Here is a 20,540-nt window from a genome sequence, read left to right on the forward strand (position 1 = left end):
CTATATGCCGATTTTTCTCTGGACCAAATGCTCTTTTCTTTTGCTTCACCGGTCTCATTTTCGGATCAACACGGAGGTAATGAAGCGCATATTCATGAGGTATTCCTGGCAGATGCTCATCACCCCAAGCAAACACGTCCAAATTGCGACCAAGAAAATTTTTCAACTTCTCTTCCAGTTCAGGAGGTAATTCGGTCCCTATCTTTAGGGTTTTCTTGGGATCAGCTGGAATGATTGCCACATGTTTCAGAGTTTCGGTTGCTGTTATTCTCTCTTTGCTGTGGGCTTCTTCATCCACCAAATGTATTCTGTTTTCACGTAAAATTTTTCCAGGTTTCGGTGCTCTTTCCTCACTAGAAACTTGTCTTTTACGATTTCCTGATGAACCCCGCAATGTCACCGCATGACATTCTCTGGCTAGACGATGGTCACCAATGGCTTCTCCTACTCCTCCTGGAGTCGGAAACTTCAGCTTCATGTGATATGTCGATCCGATGGCTTGGAATATATTGAGACTTGGTCTTCCCAATATCACATTGTATGCAGATGAAGCCTTCACTACAAGGAATTTCATCATTTTAGTAGACCTTTTGGGGTAAGAACCCAAGGAAAGAGGAAGCGTTAATTCTCCCAAAGCTTCAACTATTTCTCCGAAAAATCCTACTAGTGGAGTGTTGACTGGAGCTAACTGTGCATTACTAATACCCAACTTCACGAATGCATCATGAAAAATTATGTCGGCTGAACTTCCTGAATCCACTAGAATTTTTTTTACCCAAAAATTGGAGATTGTGGCTGAGATAATTAAAGCATCATTATGGGTGCCCCGAGGGTTCTCCAGATCTTTGTCACTGAATGATAATCCCTCTTGGATGGTTCCAATTTCATATATCGACAAGGATGTGGGGCTAGATAAATTGTTGGTTCCTTTTGCTGCCCGCAGAAGAGCTTTTCTTGCATTGTTCGAGTCGCAACAAGCAGGCCCCCCAGTGATTACGGTGATTACCCCTCCTGAGGGAAAATTTTCATTAGCTCGTTCATGTTGTTTCCCAGTTTCATCATGTCACTTTTGATAGTCACGTTTTGGTTGTTCGTCCCGACGCCTGTCATCTCTCTTCTCACCGCGGGACTTGTCCACAAAATTTCCCAAATGCCCGCGTTTTATGAGTTTTTCAATTTTTGCTCGCAAACTGAAGCAATCTTCTGTAGTATGGCCTTTATCTTTATGAAAATGGCAGTACTTGTCCGAACGCTGGCGCTTTGGGTTATTTTGCATTGGGCGAGGGGGACGCAACAACCCTCCACGAAGAACACATATTACTTCAAAAATGTCTCAAGGAAATATTAACAATGGAAACGCACCGCCGAGTATTACTCTCACCCGTGAAGACTTGACTGCGCTAATGGAAAACACAGCCGCACTCGCAGCAAAAGATGCAGTTGCTCAGTACCTAGAAACCCGCAAGCGCAAAAGCAGCAAGAAAAAGGCTCAGACTGAAGGCTCGTCATCTCTTGACCCTAATAACGGAGACCCAAATAAAGATAAATCTAAAGTGAATGATAAAGATCAAGGGGGGACCAAGAAAAATACTACTCAGAAAGACGGTGAAGCAAGTGTTCACACAGTTCATGACATTTCTGGCGAAAACAAGATCACTAATCCAGCTCGGAAGGATGGATCTCGCACACATGTAACTGAAGAGAATATGTCCGCAATTTTGCCGTCACGCCGAAGCCCCTTCACTGATGACATATTATCTGAAGCATTACCAAAGGGAGTCAAAATCCCCAGCTTACCTGAGTTCGATGGAACGAGTGACCCCCAAGACCATATTGACAAATTCTACGCAAAAGCAGATTTGTATGATATCACAGATGCTGCATACTGTAAAATTTTCCGAACAACATTATCAGGAAGAGCACTCACATGGTTCAACAAGTTACCCTCTGGATCTATTACCAATTTGGAGCAACTTACTGACTGCTTCATCCAGCAATTCTCAATTAACAAAAAATACCCAAAAACAGTAGCATATTTGTTCACAGTCATTCAAAAAGAAGGAGAATGTTTGAGGGACTATGTTCGGCGATTTACTCATGCGGTGCACGAAGTCTTACTCGTGAACCATGATTTGTTAGCTGGAATAATGCAACAAAACTTGCGCCATCGGAAGTTCAAAGAATCAATAGCGGGAAGGCCGCCCAAAAACTTAGAAGAGTTATTGGAAAGAGCTGAGAAATACATACGGGTTGAAGAATCTGTAGAGCCACACTACTTGAATAAAAGAAAGAGAGAAGAAGATAAATTAGATATTAGAAAGCGAGACGAGAAGCGAACAACACAGAGCCCCCGCCTCCAAAATACACCCCTCAATGCACGTCTGACCGATATACTGGTAGTGGCTGAAAACCAAGGGTTGTTGCGTCCCCCTCGCCCAATGCAAAATAACCCAAAGCGCCAGCGTTCGGACAAGTACTGCCATTTTCATAAAGATAAAGGCCATACTACAGAAGATTGCTTCAGTTTGCGAGCAGAAATTGAAAAAATCATAAAACACGGGCATTTGGGAATTTTGTGGACAAGTCCCGCGGTGAGAAGAGAGATGACAGGCTTCGGGACGAACAACCAAAACGTGACTATCAAAAGCGACATGATGAAACTGGGAAACAACATGAACAAGCTGATGTAGCCAAAAATCACTTGTATATGACACGTTGCTTCCGCAAAGTCTGGAGTATCAACGGATCCTTGGATGTTCCCGGTGGAGATCTTCAGTGGGTTGTTCCTACGTCACAAAACAAAATCAGAGGAGCCGGGAGGGTTCCCGGCGAAGGCACTCCGACGCTCAAGTCAGTTATTACTCAAGGAATAATAATCGAGAGTAGAGCAATATGGTGCTAAAGAAAGTGTGTACCTTAATAATGAGGTGACTTGAGCTATTTATAGATGTTTGGAGAGCTTTATGGGCTTGAGCCTCTTATGGGCTTTTGTAGAAATCGGGGTCTGCTTGAATTAAATATATATTATATTTAATTAAGCTTGGGCCTTTAAAATATTCGGAGTGGACCTTCATGATTGGGCTCAGGCCCAGTTGAATTTTTAGGTGTAACCTATCAGTCCTCAATGCTTCAGAACACAAAAACACACAAACACAAAAAGAAAATGCGATGCAAATGTAAAACAGAACTCCCTAGTTCAAGTGTTGGCGTTGTCGTCCTCGTCGACGTCTGACGGAATAGCGGAAGAATCATATCGAAACTCGGACTGAGAAGGCGGTGGTACTCGGTTCTGAAAAAAACAAAAATAAAACGTAAAAACTAAATGAAAGGAAAGAACACTGGGTTGCCTCCCAGCCAACGCCTCCGTTTACAGTCGGCCCGACTGCATGCTTCAGATGCTCATGGTGGTTCATATCTAGTTGTCTTGTCCACCTTCACCCATTTGAGCACTTTCATAGTTAATTTTGTTTTTTTTTTGAATTCCTAAAAATCCTAAGCTCTTCAGCTTTGCGTGCCTGTAGATCAGAAAGGGACATTTTAACATGTCTTGGTATTACTTCCTTCAACTTACCTCACTCACAACTTTCTTGTGTTCTTGTGACAAGTAATCATGAATATCCAGATTATTAACAACACTTTCACAACTAGGAAAATTCAGGTTATCAAAAATATTAAAACTTGACAATCTCCCCATCGAATTCCATAGTGAGAGTACCATTATCTATATATATATATAACAACTGAGTTTTTGCCGAATATATAGTAAAATCCAGCCAAAAATAATTAGATAAAAAAGGAAAACTAAGACAACTTATTGCTATTTATGTTCTAATTAATGCTTCGAACTGTTCAATTATTTCCATACATCAAATATTATATATATATATATATATTTATAATTTATAAAGATAACTCAAATTGCATAGTTTATAACGTTTTCATTTGCTAAAAATTTACACTTTAAAATGTAGAAAAATAAATACTACAAATATAATAATAATAAATTATAATTTTAAAATTTGCTCAATTAATCTATATAAATTCAATAATTTTAGTAATTTGCATATATAAATAAATGCTTTATATTTAAATTTTTTAATAATTAATATATTTCTTTAATAATATAACCAATTTAGTAGATTTAATAATTACATATAAAATGTACCGTAAATAAAATAATCACTTAATTTATTTTAAATTTTAAACATTTAAAAAATATTGGTTAAATTAATGTCTTCAAATAATTAAATTAATAAAATACAAATAGATAAAATAGTGTAAACGATGAGCATTAATTATTAATAAAGAATGTCTAAGTTTAAATATAAAACCTATTAATTAAATAAACGATTCAAAACATCTATAAATAAAAATTAATATTTAATTTAATTTAAATCTCTACATAAATACATATTTTAGTTTCAATCAAATACATGCAAATATAATACCTCCCATAATAGATTAAAAAACATATTAAAAATCAATGCAATAATTACAACAAAATATGATAAATATTATCACCTAACAAAATTTAGGAGTATTCTATGCTACACCTGGAGTTCTTCTCCCCCATGATGTGGTCAAATATTAGTCCTTGGATCATCCACACACATGTCAATTTCCATAAAAATACAAGGGACCCACATGATCTAATGGTGTTGAATTAGGGGGTGAAGCACTCCCGGTGTAGCATAAACTAACCCCAAAATTTCGAACATATTTACTTTCTTTATACACGGTATTGACTAACAAATCAAAACATTCATCATTATGATTCTTTAATTTAATTTAAAATTCAACAATAAAAATTCATTGTCAAAGAAAATCTCTAAATTATGAGATATTTCATATTATATTAGATTTAAAAAATGCAAGTTAATTAAAATTGATACAAATATTGTAATAATTTTTTACCGGCCAATAAACTTAGCAATTAAAATAGGAAAATTATACAAGTTAGGGATTCAATCATAACCGTAAACGTACAGATAAATTTTATGAATTTAAATAACTTAATAATACATAAAAAATTTAAATACTCGACACTGAACAATGAATATTATGAAAAAATTGTAAAGATTTATAACACGGTACCTTAGGAATAATATCTACTAATTATGGTTGTAAACAAAGTAATAATGTTGAAAAACAAACAATTTTGTGAATCAATACCATAATATTTGTCTTAGTTTTCTAAATATAGAACTATCAAATTTTTTTAAAAAAATCAATCAAACTTATTTCTTATTTTAATTATTATATATTTAACACAAATACACATTTTACTTTCTATTTTTGAGGACAAATAAGGCACATTCCACAAAAGATTAAAAAAAACCTGAAATTGGAAAATTAAATGTAAAATTATAAGAAACTGTGACAAATAAAAAAAAGCAATATTTCCTTTCTTAATAAAGAATATCAATTAAAGATTTATCAAATCAATAAAAATAATTCGTAACTTAAATCAAACTAAATGCCCGATTTAATTTCAAACAAATAACAACAACTAGGATATATTCCAAATTTAGATTAACAAATTTAATTTTAAAAATTGATAATAAAATTGTAATATATTTAAATCAAAATAATTGTTTTTTTAAAAAATGAAAATATAAGTTATTGAGTCAATCCCGTAAGTCATGCTTCTCAAATATAGAGCATATATAGTTAAATCACTCCTCTCACATTATTCTTGAAAACATTTACCATCGAATTACAATTTCAAGAAATTCAAAGCACAAGCTCAGATCCAAACTCACATATTTTCATAAGCAATTATCACATAATCATAAAAAAAAAAAAATCAAGATCGGCTATAATGCTCCCACAATGATATAGCAGAGAACATTCAAACAAAATTACTATGAAGCGACTGAAAAAATCTACGGTGATAGGCAACAAGAGACGGAAAATTAACAATCAAGCAAAAGGTAATTACTTATACTTTTAATTTACTTTTCGGGATTGAATTTTTGAGTTATTCATATGGTATATTTAATGTTTGAAATACAAGATGAAAAAATTGTCCTTACGCATCATTTTTCATTTGTCATTCTGTTATCCAACTCCTTCTGCTTATATGCATCTGAAATTGATATATAGATGGATAAACATCAACTTAAAATGATATGTAGATATTTATCAATAAATTTTTTCTAATAAAAATGCATTATCTACCATAGACTTAACTTTTTTGATAAGATATAAGTAGTACTTCTAAATCGATAACCTGCAAACAAACAAAACATTGTTGAATTAATATTATACTTGTGCGGATGATTATATTAACTAATCTAAGATTCTAAGTTAACAATCACTTTAAATAATTTTCAATATATGTTTTATATATTTCTTATCTTTTGATGATAATTAATATCTTTTAGTACATACAAATAATTATTTTTTTAAATTTGTTTATATTCTAATTTTATATACAAAATTTAAATTTAATCCAATTTAATCATATTATACACAAGATATAATCCGTGCATCGCACGGGTGAAATACTAGTTAACATCTATAACAGAATTTGAAGTTTTAAGAAATGGTCTTCCTAGCAAAGTTGGTGTAACGCCCGGAAATATTTAATTTTAATCCGAGTATATTTAATTTGGGAATATTGGGAGTTTTGATTTAAATTCTAATATTCTTAAATTATTTAGGATTGAAATTGACTGAAATAAGAAGCTGAGGACCGAATTGCAATTATTGAATAGTTAAGGGGCTAAAGTGCAATTTCTAATGAACTTATCAGAATTGGATGTATTGCTCAGCATGCACGTGCATTCCATCAGACTTACTCAGCAAAAGAAAAAGAGAAGAAACCGATTGAGAGCAAAAGAGAATTCCAAGTTTCATCTTCATCTTTCAATCCACGTATCTTGAGCTACGGATATCCGATTTCTATTCCGAAAGATGTTTTGGAATCCTCACGACGAAATCTTCGATTTGATGTAAGTTTCTTCTTTGTTCATCAGGGTTTGGTCATTCGAAAATTACAGATATCAGACTTGTGTTTGACTTGATGTTGTTGAGCTTCTATCTTTGATAATCTTGAAGTTGGGTTGAAGATTGATTGTTATATCATGTTCTTATGATTTCCAGCTATGATTCGATTGATATACCTGCTGATATGTTGAGGATTATGCTGGTTTTGAATCTTATATAGCTGATATTGTTATGGTTATGTTCGGAATTACCGAAGTTATACCGATATGCCGTCGAATTCTTGATTTGAAGCAATTCGCTATTGTTCTTGAACTTAGAAGTTGCTGAAGTTTTGGCTGATGATTCATTGCTTGATATGCTATCATTTCAGTGCTTAAACATGGCATATAAACTCGAGAAGTCGACTCCGAAATCGATAGACGATAGAACAAGGTTGGTAGAGTTTGCCTTGAAGTTCTTGTTGACGTTTGGGTTGATTTTGAGCAGAGTTTGAGATGAGTTTGGTGACTGATCTTGTACAGATTTGGACAAGCTAGAAGACATCCTAAACATCATATTTGAAAGGTAAAAGTGGACTACTAATTGATTGGGAATACAACTCGAGATGGTTTGTATCGAGTTCCCCTAAATCACATACTTATGTGCTTAGTTGCTTTTATATGCTATTCTATGCTTTGTTGAATGAGTTGTTGATATAATGAATGCTTTGATAATGATAGATGTTGCATTCATCTTGACGACTTATTCCTTGAGTTTGAAATGAACGGAAATATTCAAATAGACGATTTGAGGAATTGTATATGTATGGCCTGGGTGGTTGTTTTAGCCTAGCGTCTGATTTGCATATATGATTGCTTCAAAGTCTAGAAAAGCAAGATAAGTAACCCCACCTTGATTGGGAGAGTCGGTGGATTAGTTATGATATCTACTTCTCGGGATCCCAACCGACGAATGAAGAAATGAACCTTGTTTTAAAAACATGCATTGAGTTATGTTCTTTATATCATGATTTTGATATATGTTTGTACGCATGTTTAGTTGCTTTTACTGGGAAATCTATTTCTTACCGGAGTTATCCGGCTATTGTTTTTTTGTATGTGTCATTGCAATAGGAGGGAGTGGATCCGGACAAAAGCGGAATTGAAGAACAAGGGAGGAGAGAATATAGCGTGATGATCCGAGTTAGAAGTTGAATGAGCTGTCATGTTGTAGAATTGAGCCTTAAACATGATCTTGTTATAGCTACTTGATTCACAACTTATAGATGATATAGTTGTGGTTTGGTTGATGTTTATAGGATTTGAAATGTTATGTAAATCCTTTGAATCAACTTGGGGATCATGATCTTGAATGGTATAACAATGCTTCTTTCTTGTTGTGATAACCTTGTTTATGTTTTAAGGCCTTGTATTGATCTATTTGTATCCATTGTATAGCATGATAGATGTTGATATGATTTAGATCATGTATGAAAACATTAGGAGTTGATGCTTGGATGGAAATGCATGAAGAACAGTTTTTGACAGCAGCTGAGCACCTTTTTTTTTTTTTTTTTCTGGTGCAGTGGCCTGCGCACGGGCGAGCTATTACTCGCGCGCGTGCGAGCCAGCCCTTGAGGCTTCGGGCTCATTGGCCTGCGCGCGCGCGAGGCGTGATGCCGCGCGTGCGTAGGGCAATCCATTTTAAATTTTTTTTTATTCTTTTGTTTAGACATTGATTGTTGTCTATTATTGTTGATTAATGTTTATTGAGAGATTAGAACTCGGGTCGTCACAGTTGGGCTCTTTAAATCATTGTTTTTCATGTCAAGCACATAAAAATCAGTAGGAAAAAACAAATTACCAACTTGTACAAGAACATCCTCTATAACACCCCTAGGATAAATAGTAGATCTATCAGCCATCTAGATAACAGTTGCAGTTTCATTCAAAGGCCTTAGGTTTAAGGAAGCATAAACAGAATATGGCAGGACATTAATCGATGCTCCTAAGTCTAACATGACCGTATCAAGCTGAACATCTCCTATTTTACAAAGAATCAAAAACATATCTGGATCCTTGCATTTTGTAGGTATCTTTCTCTGAATCACAGCAGAAACCTGTTCTCCTACTTCTATTTTCTGACATCCCTTCAGTATTTGTTTTCTTTTCCTAGTACATAATTTTTTCAAAAATTTAGCATATCGAGGTACTTGTTTCATAACATCTAACAATGGTATATTTACCTCACATCTACCAAAAGTTTCATACAACCCCTTAATACCTTCATCCTTCCTAGACTCTTTCAACGCTAAGGGAAAAGGGGGTATGGGTTTATACTCAGAAAGTGAAGGAAACTTACTTCTTGGTGCTTCTTGAATTATTTCATTCTCTTTCAGTTTGGATCCCTCCACCTATTCATTCTTTACTGGTTCTTGTACTACCTCTTCACAGACCTTCAACTCCTTTCCACTCCTCAAAGTTATTGCACTTACATTCTCCTTTGGATTCACCACTGTCTGTGATGGCAAACTACTAGAATTTTGTGCCTCCAACCGATTAATGGTGGTTGCCAACTGCCCCACCTGGGTGTTCAAGTTTTGGATACTTGCTCTCGTTTCTTGTTGAAAATTCAAAGTATTAGTAGCAAGATCCTTAACAATATTTTCTAAAAACTCACCAGGCATTGGAACTTGAGGACGCTGCGGTTGTGGAGGATATGTCGGTCTATAAGCTTGATTAATTGGCTGCACTTGAGGTGCAAGATGATTCATCGGAGGGTTTCCGTATCTAAGATTGGGATGATTCTTCCAACCTGGATTGTATGTGCTGGAATAAGGATCATACTTCTGTCGTGGTGGCCCGGAAAATCCTCCAGTGGCATTCACTTGCTCGACCGTTTTTTCTTGAAGTGTGGGACACAAGTCAGTTGAATGCCCCATCGCAGCACAAATTCCACACTTTTTCACATTCTGTCTATTCCCTATAGCCATTTGACGCACGAGAGACGTTATATCAATCAGTTGTTGTTCAAGGGAAGAAACATTTACCTCATTACTCCTTCTGGGTGCAAAATCACTTCTGTTGGTGCCAAATTGCTAAGAATTGACAGTCATGTTCTCGATTAGATTCCTTGCAACTTGAGGTGTTTTGTCAACAAACACTCCTCCACTGGCCACGTCTAGCATACTCCTGTCATGAGGTAACAAACCTTCATAGCAGTATTGAATTAAAATATTTTCACATATCTGATGTTGCGGACCGCAAGCACAAAGCTTCTTGAACCTCTCTCAATACTCGTGAAGTGACTCTCCTGTATACTTCTTGATGCCATAGATCTCTTTCCTGATGTTTGCCACTCTTGATGCTGGGAAATAATTCTCTAGGAATATCATTTTCATCGCTGTCCAGGTTATGATGGATCCAGGAGGTAAGTAGTATAGCCAATCCTTTGCAGCATTCTTCAGAGAAAAAGGAAAGTCTCTCATTTGAAATTGCTACTCTGTTACTCCATGGGGTTTCATGCTTGTGCACACTACATGGAATTCCATCAAGTTCTTGTGGGGATCTTCACCTGTGAGACCATGAAAAGAAGGCAACAAGTGTATTAGCCCAGATTTTAACTCAAATGTAGAATTATTTTCTTTTCCTAGGAAGAGTAATGCATAAAGGCTGCTGGTTTGGATTAGAAGTGACCAGTTGTCTCAGACTCAGATTTGCGTTGGCAGCAATCTCTTATACAAGGTTTTCAGTTTGATTTTCGTCCTCTTCTAGTCTTCTTTGAGCTTTTCTCTGCCGACGATGGAAAATCCTGTCTATCTCGGAATCGTAAGGGAATTCTTCTTTCGAAGATTCACCTGCAAGCATTAACAAACCAAAGAAGTACTGGGGGAAAAGAATATAAATAAAAAACAAAAAAAAACAAGAACACAAATAAATTAAACGCCTTCCCCGGCAACGACGCCAAAATATGGTAATGCTTAGTCGTATCGCGTCTAATTTACCCAACTCAACTCAGATAAATAAAATATGCACAAGTGAGAGTAGGAATCATTCCCACGAGAAAAGTGAAATTTATCGTGTTCTTAAAAATTACTAAATAAAATAAAAGGGGGTTTTGAGTTTTAAAAATTAACTACTAAAAATTTAAAGCAATTTAAAATTCAATTTTATCACTAGCATGCAATATTAAAAATACGAGAAATTAATAGATTAACAAGTCTTGATATCGGTCGACTACACCTTTGAAATTATTCATTCGATCATCGATTCCCTAAAAATAATTAATTCTCATTGAATATTCATCATTGGAAATTTAATTCTTATCTCACCTTAATTTTAGTTAACTAGACACAAGCGTTCTAAATTAACATTTACCAATGAATTAACCCAATACAAGCGATTAGATTTAAATTCAAGGCAACATGAAAACTAGTAAAACTGATGAAGCTAAACAACACAAGCACAAGCGGTTGTATTTAATCTAGTCAATTGTTGTTCCTACAATTTAATAAACTCACAAGTGGACGATTATTAATTGCAGTTGCTTCAATAATTAGAGAAATCAAAAAATTACGGATTTGAATTCTAATTTAGCAGTAGTTTGTATAGCGAAATCCTAGGGTGATCAATCCAAAAATCTCACATACAAGCATGAAATAATCCAAAACAACTTTTGATACTCAATAATAATCAAACACTGAAAATCTAAATCTCACAAACGAATAAATTCAAAGGCTTGTCTTCCTCAACCAAGTTCTAAAACTTAGCCAATAATATTCATGAATTATCTAGAAAATTTCATGAAATAAAAATTAAATCTAAGAAAATTAAGAAAAAACCTAGCTGCCAAGGAATTATCTTGCGTTCCAGCCATCCAAATTGAATTATTTCATTTTCTTTCAGTTTGGATCTCTCCACCTCTTCATTCTTTACTGGTTCTTGTACCACCTCTTATCGGACCTTCAACTCCTTTCCACTCCTCAAAGTTATTGCACTTACATTCTCCTTCGGATTCACCACTGTCTGTGATGGCAAACTACTAGAATTTTGTGCCTCCAATCGATTAATGGTGGTTTCCAACTGCCCCACCTTGGTGTTCAAGTTTTGGATACTTGCTCTCGTTTCTTGTTGAAAATTCAAAGTATTAGTATCAAGATACTTAACAATATTTTCTAAAAACTCACCAGACATTGGAACTTGAGGACGCTGCAGTTGTGGAGGATATGGCGGTCTATAAGCTTGATTAATTGGCTGCAACTGAGGTGCAAGCTGAATCATCGGAGGGTTTCCGTATCTAAGATTGGGATGATTCTTCCAACCTAGATTGTATGTGTTGGAATAAGGATCATACTTCTATTGTGGTGTCCCGGAAAATCCTCCAGTGGAATTCACTTGCTTGACCGTTTCCTCTTGAAGTGTGGGACACATGTTAGTTGAATGCCCCATCACAGCACAAATTTCACACTTTTTCACATTCTGTCCATTCCTTATAGCCATTTGACGCACAAGAGACGTTAGATCAATCAGTTGTTGTTCAAGAGAAGAAACATTTACCTCATTACTCCTTCTGGGTGCAGAATCACTTCTGTTGGTGCCAAATTGCTGAAAATTGGCAGTCATGTTCTCGATTAGATTCCTTGCAGCTTGCGGTGTTTTATCAACAAGCACTCCTCCACTGGCTTCGTCTAGCATACTCCTGTCATGAGGTAACAAACCTTCATAGCAGTACTGAATTAAAAGATTTTCACTTATCTGATGTTGTGGACAGCTAGCACAAAGCTTCTTGAACCGCTCTCAATACTCGTGAAGTGACTCTCCTGTATAATTCTTGATGCCATAGATCTCTTTCCTGATGTTTGACGCTCTTGATGCTGGGAAATACTTCTCTAGGAATATCCTTTTCATCGCTGTCCAGGTTGTGATGGATCCAGGAGGTAAGTAGTATAGCCAATCCTTTGCAGCATTCTTCAGAGAAAAAGGAAAGTCTCTCATTTGAAATTGCTCCTCTATTACTCCATGGGGTTTCATGCTTGTGCACACTACATGGAATTCCATCAAGTGCTCGTGGGAATCTTCATCTGCGAGACCATGAAAAGAAGGCAACAAGTGTATTAGCCCAGATTTTAACTCAAATATAGCATTATTTTCTAGAGTAGGAAAAGTAATGCATAAAGGCTGCTGGTTTGGATCAGAAGTGCCCAGTTGTCTCAGACTCAGATTTGCGTTGGCAGCCATCTCTTCTACAAGGTTTTCAGTTTGATTTTCATCTTGTTATAGTCTTCTTTGAGCTTCTCTCTGCCGACGATGGAAAGTCCTGTCTATCTCGGAATCGTAAGGGAATTCTTCTTCCGAAGATTCACCTGCAAGCATTAACAAACCAAAGAAGCACTAGGGGAAAAGAATATAAATAAATAAAACAATAAAAACAAGAACACAAATAAATTAAACTCCTTCCCCGACAACGACGCCAAAATTTGGTAACGCTTAGTCGTGTCGCGTCCAAATTACCCGACTCAACTCAGATAAATAAAATATGCAGTAGTGAGATTAGGGATCTTTCCCACAAGGAATGTGAAATTTATCGTGTTCTTAAAAATTACTAAATAAAATAAAAGGGGGTTTTGAGTTTTAAAAATTAACTACTAAAAATTTAAAGCAATTTAAAATTCAATTTTATCACTAGCATGTAATATTAAAATATGAGAAATCAATAGATTAACAAGCCTTGATATCGGTCGATTACACCCTTGAAATTATTCATTCGATCATCGATTCCCTAAAAATAATTAATTATCATTGAATATTCATCATTGGAAATTTAATTCCTATCTCACCTTAATTTTAGTTAACTAGACACAAGCGTTCTAAATTAACCCTTACCAATGAATTAACCAAATACAAGCGATTAGATTTAAATTCAAGGCAGCATGCAAACTAGTAAAACTGATGAAGCTAAACAACACAAGAACAAGCGGTTGTATTTAATCTAGTCAATTGTTGTTCCTACAATTTAATAAACTCACAAGCGGACGATTATTAATTGCAGTTGCTTCACAAATTAGAGAAATCAAACAATTACAGATTTGAATTCTAATTTAGCAGTAGTTTGTATAGCAAAATCCTAGGGTGATCAATCCGAAAATCTCACATACAAGCATGAAATAATCAAAAAACCTTTGATACTCAATAATAATCAACACTGAAAATCTAAATCTCACAAACAAATAAATTCAAAGGCTTGTCTTCCTCAACCAAGTTCTAAAACTTAGCCAACAATATTCATGAATTCTCTAGAAAATTTTATGAAAGAAAAATTAAATCTAAGAAAACTAAGAAGATATCCGCCAAGGAATTCTATTGCGTTCCAGCCGTCCAAATGTCTGATAATAAGATGATAAAAATCGGAATTAAAAGTCTTAAATATATACTAGTCCTCAAAATAAAAGTTTCCAAAATTGAAGATTTTTTCCCCAACTGCGCATCTGGCTCGATTTGCTGAGTTTAGTAGATCGAGCCAGAATTTCTCTGTACAAATTTTTCCGGATTTTTGGCCGCTCGATCTGCTGAACTCAATAGATCAAGCGAGCTCACTTTTTCCCAACGCGCAATGTTTTTGAAAATTTTATATCTCGGGATCTAGCCGTCGGATTGAGCTGAAATTTGGACAGAGGCCTCAAAACATTTTGAAATTCATTCTGGACAGTGAAGATTGGATTTTGATTTATCTAAAATTAAAAATGAGTTTTTTATCATTGCTGCTCCGTAATTCATTCTTGCGCAATAGCTTTTCCATCTTTTCCTCTCAAATTCATCTACCTTTTGCTCATTCTCCTTCTTATCCTAAATCAAACCAAAAAAAATAATTAGGAACTATACAATGCATTTAATCAATGTAAATTATCCTAATAATACAAATTAACTCAAATAAATATAGGACAATATCACCACATCAATATACTCTTATATGATTTATTTGTTATTGTTGCTTGGAATGATTACATGATTTATGTGTTCAAGATATTTATTAGTATTTGTATGATTTAATGCATCATGATTATGTTGCATTCATCTTGAACCCTACATTGATAAGCACAGAGGGCTGAATGGCCTAGAGTGCAGATGGCGTTTGGAGGGCTATAGTTGAGTGGCACATAATGTAGATTTACTTCCAGAGCTATATGACTCACTATAGTTGCACCAAAGTCAGGGAAATTGAGATATTTAACGCCACCTCGATTGGGTAAGTTGGTGGTCAGTTAAAGATTTTATTTTCTTGGGATCCCAAGAACTATGATTTATTGATATCAGATTTGATAGTCTATTCCTTGAAACATGCATTGCATTTATGCATTAACCTAGAGATTTCTATGGTTTAGAATATGCGTTTATAAATGCTAGCATGTTATTGTATTCCATTCAAGAGGTGAATGTGTTTATATGCTTGATTTGATATTGTTGTGGATGAACCGATATGCTTTAAGAATTAAGAATCGATTATGCTTCCATGATTTACATGTTCTTACATGTTTGTGATTTAAGATTATTATAGCATATAGATTCATTATGTTTCAATGATGTATATGCATGTCGTTCAAACTGATATTTATTCTCACCGGAGTTATACGGCTGTTGCTTTGTTTGTATGTGTGCATTGCATCAGGTTGGGGCATGAGAAAGTCAGACATGGCTTGGATAGCTCGAGATTGAAAGATTAGAAGTGGTGACTCAGGTTTTAAGCAAATGACATGTAGTTTATAAATTTGGTTAAAATGTTATAACAACAAGAACTTTTGTACATGTTGTTGTCGAGTATTGATTTATACTTGAGAATTCATGTATTATAGATGTTTAGATTGATGTTTAAACACATGTCAATTATATATATAATCATGTTGAGAAGGTTATATGATAGATTATATCATGTTTCATATTTGAAATATTTAAAAGGATAATTTTAAGAGCAGGTCACGGACCCCGTGCATATTTTGGGAAAGGGTCCGTGTACCCTACTGTTTCAGAACTTGTTCAGAATAAAGACGGCACGGACCCCGTGCATGCCCCGTGCACAGGTCCGTGTAGCCTACTGTTTTGAAGTTGTGCAGCAAATTAAATGCACGGACCCCGTGCCTACCTCCGTGTAGGGGTCCGTGTGGTTGAGTTTGAAAACAGTAGCTTCATAAATTTTAAACCATGGGCATGGACCCGGACACGGAGGAGGCATGGGGTTCGTGTACCTTGAATCTTTTAATTGTGCGTACAGGTTAATGCACAGACTGAGCACGGACCTGTGCACGGAGTCCGTGTACCTTCTAAAAATAATTTGAGTCTTGATTTAATTATCTTACATTAATGATGATTAACTGGTAATTTTCCCTAAAAAAAGATTAGCAACCCGAAGTTCCCACATAAACTGAGAGTAGTTGGATATGATTGCAGTTCAGCAACTTAGTCTCGGTAGGTAAACTGATATATCTTAGCGACTGAGTATGCGAGCAGTATACTGCCCCACTTTATTTCTGCTAAGCAAGCAGTTTAGTAACTTTGATCGATTACTAAATCAAGTTCAGTTTAGCGATGCGATTGACACACAAACTCAAAAACACCAAAACTAATAATCCCAACAAAAAGTATCATGTTTTGATTTTCATCCAAAAAACACATCTTAATTGTTATTTTAGTAGAAGTTGTAATTTTATTAATTGAAATCGTTTATTACAAGCCTAACCAACCACAAAGAAGATTCACCATTCACCCAAAAAAAGATGTTGGGAAGAAGAAGAAAAACAAGCAACACTATGAGCTAAAATATTAGCGGACCAAAGAACATGAACAAATTCAGATACTAGCGGTTCTTGTACTCTTTTTATGATCTCTGTAGCACAAATTCCATTATATCCCAAATCTTCTTGACTGACTGTAACTACTTGCACTACCAGTAAGGAATTTGAGGCCACCTGTACATATGAATAACTCCTGTCGTATAACATATTTACCCCTTCTAGTATAGAAAGAAGTTCGCCATGAACCGCTGAGAGGGGCTGATTTATTTGTTTCCCATATGCCAACAAAATAGTTTACGTTTTTTGTCCCGGAGTACTCCACCCACACCAAATTAGTTTACGAGCTTTCTTATGCAATCTCAAATCTGCATCCACTACCACCACTAACAGAATTGTTTTTAAAAAATCAGTAAGAATTGAGGCACTCCAAGAGATAAAGTGCGGTAATTGCCTCCTACCCTCCCCATTGATAGCGTTCTTCCTTTCTTTCCAAACTGCCCAACCATGAACCGCGAATTCCTCAAATTCAAATTTTGTTACGTGTTCCTTAATCCATAGACCAATTTCGATTATGCTCTCACCCTTTGCATCTTGCGTCAAGTGAGCAAAGGGTGTAGACTTCCACAGCTCTTTTACAGCAGCACACTTAAATAATGCATGACAGGTTGAGTCATGGGGAAAAGCACATAGTGGGCATGCACCAATTACCGGAACATGGTGCCGCAACAAATTCTGGTTGGATGGAATGCATTCATGGTATGGACTCCACCATAATAGAGATACTTTCGGGGTATCGAGAGGCTCCAGATAAAATCCCACCAGTTCTCACATGGGAAGTTTGAATGGTTTTCTGGTGGATCAAAAAGACCTCGCTGCAATCTATATCCATCCCGCACCAAGTACTGGCCCTTGGAGTCAAACTGCCAAAATTGTGAGTCTACATTGTCGAAAAATGGAAGTGGTATTTTTAGAATTTACCCAGCAATAAACACATTAAAACTTGTTGAGATTAGTTCTGCGTCCCAAACTCCATCTTTGATCAACGTACTGAATTTTGACACAAGGTTATGTGGCCCAAGGGAATCGCCTATCTTCATACGCATGCTCGGTATCCATTCGTATTCAAAAATATTAATCAAAGCTCCATTACCAACCCTCCACAACATCCCATTTTCTAGAACTTCTCTTCTCCAAACAAGTGACCTCCAGATATATGACGGGTTACTTTCAAGTATAGCACTAAGAATATTTTCATGTTTACAGTACCTTCCCATCAGCCCCCATACAACCAGAGAATCTGGATATCGAATAAGCCTCCAAAATTTCTTGGACAACAATGCACGATTGAATTCCACCATTTTTCAGAATCCTAGATCCCCTCGAGCTTTAGGCTGGCACATAAAATCTCAAGACTTTCAGTGCATCTTTCGTTTTCCTCCTACTCCCCACCTGAAATTTGCACATTCTTTTTCGACGTCCTCGCAGATATGAACTTGTATCTTAAAACAAGTCATGGAATAAGTTTGTAAGGTTTCGACAGTCTGAAATCACAGAAATACCAGATATAACTTTTCAAGTGTGTGTTATCTTTCAGTGTTGTCAAAACTTCAAGAAAAAACTATGCAACGGAATAAATAAATAACAGTAAATAATACGCAAATATATATGCACAAGTATTAAATACTTGTGAGATGCCTCATGGCGAAATAATCACTAGAAAATAAAATCAGTTTACAAAAACCAACTAGTGATTGTTTTATCAAAAACTACTTTTCTCAACAGATTGAGAAAATAAAAAACTTTCTAAAAACTAGTAAGAACTAGAATAATAAACCAATAGGAAATTCTAAGCCGAAAAACAAAAGCCAAGGATCCACTTTTAGAACAACATTTCACTCGTGTGTTCTTCAGTGTTTCCAACACTACTCGGAAACACAACGTAGCAGTAGTATTTTCTTCAAAAATTCTTCAATGATTGATCTTCAATGCTCCAGAATTTTTTCAGTAATTTTTCTATGTATTTTGCTCTCTACGTTCCTCTCTTTTTAATCGTTCTCTCTCTTGATTCTAAACGTTCCACCATCTCCTTTAAATAGAGATTAGAATTCCTTTCATGATTAGAATCCTACAAAATATGGAAACAAGATATTATCAAAAATCAAATATTTGCAATAGAAGATAATAATTATAACCAATTTTAAAAATTTTCTAAGAAAGGCAAAACTCTAAAATAGAATTTTATCTCAATAAAATTAGGAAAATATCAATAAGGAATTTATGTCTTGCAAGGCAAGTCATATTCCTTTCAGTCTCCCCCTTTTTACCTTTCTGGACAAAACACGCACAAACGAGTTCCAGTAAACTCCCCCTTAGTTGAAAACTATTTCTCCCCCTGAATTTAAAACATACGCACAATGTTGTCACTCGTGTTGGCAACACAAGGGATAACATGTGTAACAGAGCAGCATGGGGATCCTAATCATATTAGAGCAATATGGGAGTATCATTAGAGTATTACTTAGGGAGTTAAAATTGAAGCATAGTAAAAATATATAAAAATTCAAAGCATTGAGACTAGAGTAAAAGAATATATAGACTAAGGATACTGCTTCTTCATCTTTAGCATTTCCATCTTCACTTCAGCATCTTCAGTCCAATATCCAAAGTTTGTGAGTTTGTGCAAACTACATCTCCCCTTTTTTTGACCAGAAACATCCAATTCAAGCAGCAATACATACTGAGCCAATAAGGCTTCAGAGTACACAATGAGTTATCTGAAGAAATCAGTGGCGGGAGCAGTAGCGCATAGCTTCAACAGTGTTGGCATATTGTGTTGGTAACACTCTACTCAACCCTAGATGAAGACCAAGTTAGGTCTATCTTCCTCAATACAGCAGAAGTAGGCACATGTTAAAAACATTGTCCTTCTTCAAAATGATCAGAATTTTCTTTAGTAAACTCTCCTTTCATCAAAACACACGAGTTAGAATCTTATTAGAGTAAAAACATTTGTCTTCCAAGTTAATGAAATAGAAATATTAAGCAGTGAGTTAGAGAGCAAATTGAACAAAACAAAACAATGAATGTGATGTTAATAAAATTTGTGCAAAATATAGGGTGAACAAATCATCAAAAAATCTACTATCAACCCTTCACCTTTCAAAAGACCCATGCAGAAACACTTTTAAAAATATGGATAAACCTTTGAATTTAAAGAAATAAAATCCAACCCAATTATGAAAATAATCAAAGATTCAGAGCAGCCCAAAAATTCCCATAAATAACACCACATCGGCTCAACTCCACTAAATCATTGTCAATCACAGAATATCAATTTTTAGCAAATAGGGTATTTCACTATATTTTGTCCGTTTAGAACTTACAAATCTGAATAGAAAATATTCACAATTTATGATATATGCATGACCTAAGTTATGCCTAAAACAGAATGTAATGATATTAGATCAACAATAAAATGCATGTAGAGTGTGTGCAGAGTACGTGTTAAGCACTACTGTTGGCAACACTTTCCAACAACACTGTAATCTTCAAAATATTTTGATGATTTTTTTTCTCACACTTCCAGAGCCATGTATCATTTTTTTTATTCAGAAGTAGTAGCCTGCACACTAAAAGAACAGTCTTTATTGGACTCATTTAGGTAGCTTTTTCCAATTATCTTCCGATTTTAGTTTGGTTTTCAAGACATTGGTCACTGAAATTTTATCAAACTATACTCTAAATTTGCGAAACCACTTCTCACATGGGACAAGATCATGGAATACACGAACATCCCTCAACTACTTCGTGGTTTAGTTTGAGCACATTA

General features: G+C 35.3%; 1 protein-coding gene across 1 annotated transcript; it reads left to right on the top strand.

Moving 5' to 3' along the window:
• The first annotated feature begins 1,706 nt into the window (after nucleotides 1-1,706).
• On the top strand, nucleotides 1,707-2,690 carry LOC140889583 (uncharacterized). The gene has a single exon (XM_073297298.1). It carries the CDS (start codon nucleotides 1,707-1,709, stop codon nucleotides 2,688-2,690), a length of 984 nt encoding a protein of 327 aa, XP_073153399.1.
• The last annotated feature ends 17,850 nt before the right edge of the window (nucleotides 2,691-20,540 follow it).

Source organism: Henckelia pumila, chromosome 3 (genome assembly GCF_033568475.1).
Source record: "Henckelia pumila isolate YLH828 chromosome 3, ASM3356847v2, whole genome shotgun sequence".
NCBI classification, from domain to species: Eukaryota; Viridiplantae; Streptophyta; class Magnoliopsida; order Lamiales; family Gesneriaceae; genus Henckelia; species Henckelia pumila.